Below are 3278 nucleotides of genomic sequence, written 5' to 3' on the forward strand. Positions count from 1 at the left end.
TTGTAAAAAAATGCTAAAGATGTGGAAAATTTATGTACCTCTTTAATTTCTCTTTTCACACAGTGATATTAACTCAATTTTAACCTTTTAAAAAATTTTAAATAAAAAATAATCTTAAAATAATCTTACATTTTTAAATAACATTAGGTGTATCTCTTCTCCTTCATAATTCTCATTCAGTCACAACACTTTCATTATTCTTTAATCAGAATGTTTGAGAAAGCAATTTCAACATTTAAGTGTGTGAGAGAGTTGACAAGAAGATTAGTTGTATTTAACTTTCTAAGTGTGACAAGATTTTGTTTTTTGAGTTTTGTATTCCATTTTTGCCCCTCACTGTTTTTTTTCCTTAAGTTTTGTGACTTTCAAAAAAATGAAAAGAAAAATAAACGAACAACAACATAGTTACCACTAATAAAAATACCACAAAACTTACCTCAACCACCAATTTTTACCACTAACCGCTACCAGCTACCACAAGCAAAGCAACTACCATCACTTGAGAATGAAGAAGAAAACATCGCACTCTCCAACATACTCAGAAGGATATTGTTGTAATTAAAAAAAGTAAGGAGATGGAGGAGGAAAATATAGAGGTAGAAGAATTTACCAAAATTTATGTAACACGTGCCAATAATTGGTTCAATTGAAAATAACATTGTTAATTTTTTAAATTCAAAACGTTATTCGTTAATTTTTTGGTTATTTATTTTGATAATTTCATCTTAATTTTTTGTTATTTTATTAAAAAGTGTAAGGAGATTCACAGAATTCTAATAATGATAATAATACTTTTTATTCAAATTCCGAAATTGTCCTTCACCAATACATGATAATTTTGGATGTATTTGAAAGGACACCTTATAATTTGTCTACATTACAAATTTAAAACAATGAAATATAAAATAAGACAATAACGTCATAGAAAACAAAAAAGAAAGAAAAAGAAAACTGTATAAAGCATCATAAGAAAATATGAAAGGAAGACTAGGACAAGATTTGGATATAGATTATGAAGTACTTATTTTACTAATTTCTGTTTAAAATTTAAGTTTTACTTTTAATACAAATAAATTTTATAATTTCTTTCAAAAAGAGTTTTTTATTACTGAGAAAAGTATTTATGACTTTGTTAATGATTCACAAATCTAGAATATGAAAATTTCCTAAACATAAACAACCTTCAATCATACCAACATCTTGGTCTTCCAAAGAAGTATAGCTTTACCATTTACAATCTCCTTTGCCCTTTGCCGACTCAATCTTATCTTCAATGGACTTTCCTAACTCTACCAAGTTTCAAATCCAACAAGTGTCACTTTTTGTGATTTTATCTATTGCTACCTTAGTTCCAAACCCAGTATTTTCAACCAATCAATGTGCTTTCCCTGCAATATTCAACTTTGGTGACTCAAACTCAGACACAGGTGGCTTAGCTGCTTCCATTATTGCACCAAAACCACCATATGGAGACACCTATTTTCACAGACCTGCAGGGAGATTCTCTGATGGCCGTCTCATCATTGATTTCATAGGTACTCGTAATCTTGTTTTCCATTTGTATGTTAACTTACATCATGGCTAAGAAACTTATGCTTGTAAATGGGTAGGTAAGGTTACAATGGTTTGCTTTTTGAGTGTACCAAATTAAGATTGAGTCTGCACCTATACCACATGTGGGAATTTTGCACTGATAAATTTAACACCAAGCAAAAGTTTTCACACGCCAATTTTGATCTTTGATTATGGTAATCCCAGCTCAGAGTTTGGGACTCCCTTATATAAGTGCATATCTTGATTCCCTGGGCACCAACTTCTCACATGGTGCAAACTTTGCAACATCAGCGTCAACAATTAGACCTCCACCTAGTGTTTTACCTGAGGGTGGATTCAGCCCCTTCTATCTTGATGTTCAGTATACTCAATTCAGAGAATTCAAGCCCAGAACACAATTCATCAGACATCAAGGTAAAGATAGAACTTATAAATATAATAAGGGCATAGTTAAGTTTTTGTTCTAAGATATCTCTTAGCAGGTGGGATATTTGCTAGCTTGATGCCCCAAAAAGATTATTTTCGTAAAGCTTTGTACACATTTGATATCGGTCAAAATGATCTTGGTGCTGGCTTTTTTGGAAATTTGAGTGTTCAACAAGTCAATGCTACTGTACCTGATATAGTTAATGCTTTCTCAGAAAATGTTAAGGTAGTTCAATACCCTTCTTGGATACTTTATTGTGTATAGTTAGTTCATTATTCTAAGTACATTATTGTGGTGATGAAGGACATATATGATCTGGGAGCAAGATCATTTTGGATACACAACATAGGACCCATTGGATGCCTTCCTTACATTTTGGCCAGTTTTCTATCAGCTGAAAGGGATGCCTATGGTTGTGCAAAGCCATATAATGAAGTAGCTCAGTATTTCAACCAGAAATTGAAGGAAGCTGTGGTTCAACTTCGCAGAAACCTTCCTCAGGCTGCAATCACATATGTAGATATCTATTCTGTTAAGTACTCTCTTTTCAGCCACCCAAAGAAATATGGTGAGCCAAATTAAAGTGGTCCTATTCTCTTTTTTTTTTGACAATATTTTGAGCTAAGTGGGTCAGTGATGTGCATTATTGTGTAGGATTTGAGCTCCCACTAGTTGCTTGTTGTGGACATGGAGGGAAATACAACTACAGTAGTGTTGGATGTGGAGAAAGCATAGAGGTCAATGGAACAGAAATTTTTGTGGGCTCATGTGAAAGGCAATCAGTGAGAGTGAATTGGGATGGGATTCATTTCACAGAAGCAGCTGCCAAATTCATCTTTGATCAAATTTCTTCTGGGGCTTTCTCAGAGCCACCCCTTCCTTTGAATATGGCATGTCACAAAACTTACACAAATAATTATTGAGCTTTAGTAGCTTATCCCTGCAATGCAACAATTTGTATTAAATAAATATCAAGTGCTATATTATTCCATGTCAAGTCTAAAAAATGTGATAAGTATGTTGTTTGTATCGTTTTGCTCTGGCTAAAGCAAACAATAAAGGTGTTGATTGAATTAGGTTGATGAGTTTTGTGTACGATTTTCTGGTAAAGTATAAACTTTTATATAGAAAGGAGCCAATTTTGTTAATTTAGGTGGTTTTAAAAAACATGAGAAGTTGGTCCCTCCTCTTAAATTCATTATCATTTTATTGGTGCAGTAAAATTAATTATATTTAATTTCAGATTAAAATCATGATTTAAGAAAATAAGGAGTTATTAAGGATAAATTTAAGTAAA

The 3278-nt window shown here is 32.3% G+C and overlaps 1 protein-coding gene across 1 annotated transcript; it reads left to right on the plus strand.

The window, feature by feature from the left end:
* Positions 1-984: 984 nt before the first annotated feature.
* Positions 985-3057, plus strand: LOC137826044 (GDSL esterase/lipase ENOD8). Its single transcript, XM_068631886.2, has 5 exons — positions 985-1535; positions 1759-1968; positions 2037-2206; positions 2285-2549; positions 2636-3057. Exons 1-5 carry the CDS (start codon positions 1274-1276, stop codon positions 2902-2904), a joined length of 1176 nt encoding a protein of 391 aa, XP_068487987.1. The 5' UTR covers positions 985-1273; the 3' UTR covers positions 2905-3057.
* Positions 3058-3278: the final 221 nt, after the last annotated feature.

Source organism: Phaseolus vulgaris, chromosome 8 (genome assembly GCF_051622355.1).
Source record: "Phaseolus vulgaris cultivar YP4 chromosome 8, ASM5162235v1, whole genome shotgun sequence".
Taxonomy (NCBI): Eukaryota; Viridiplantae; Streptophyta; class Magnoliopsida; order Fabales; family Fabaceae; genus Phaseolus; species Phaseolus vulgaris.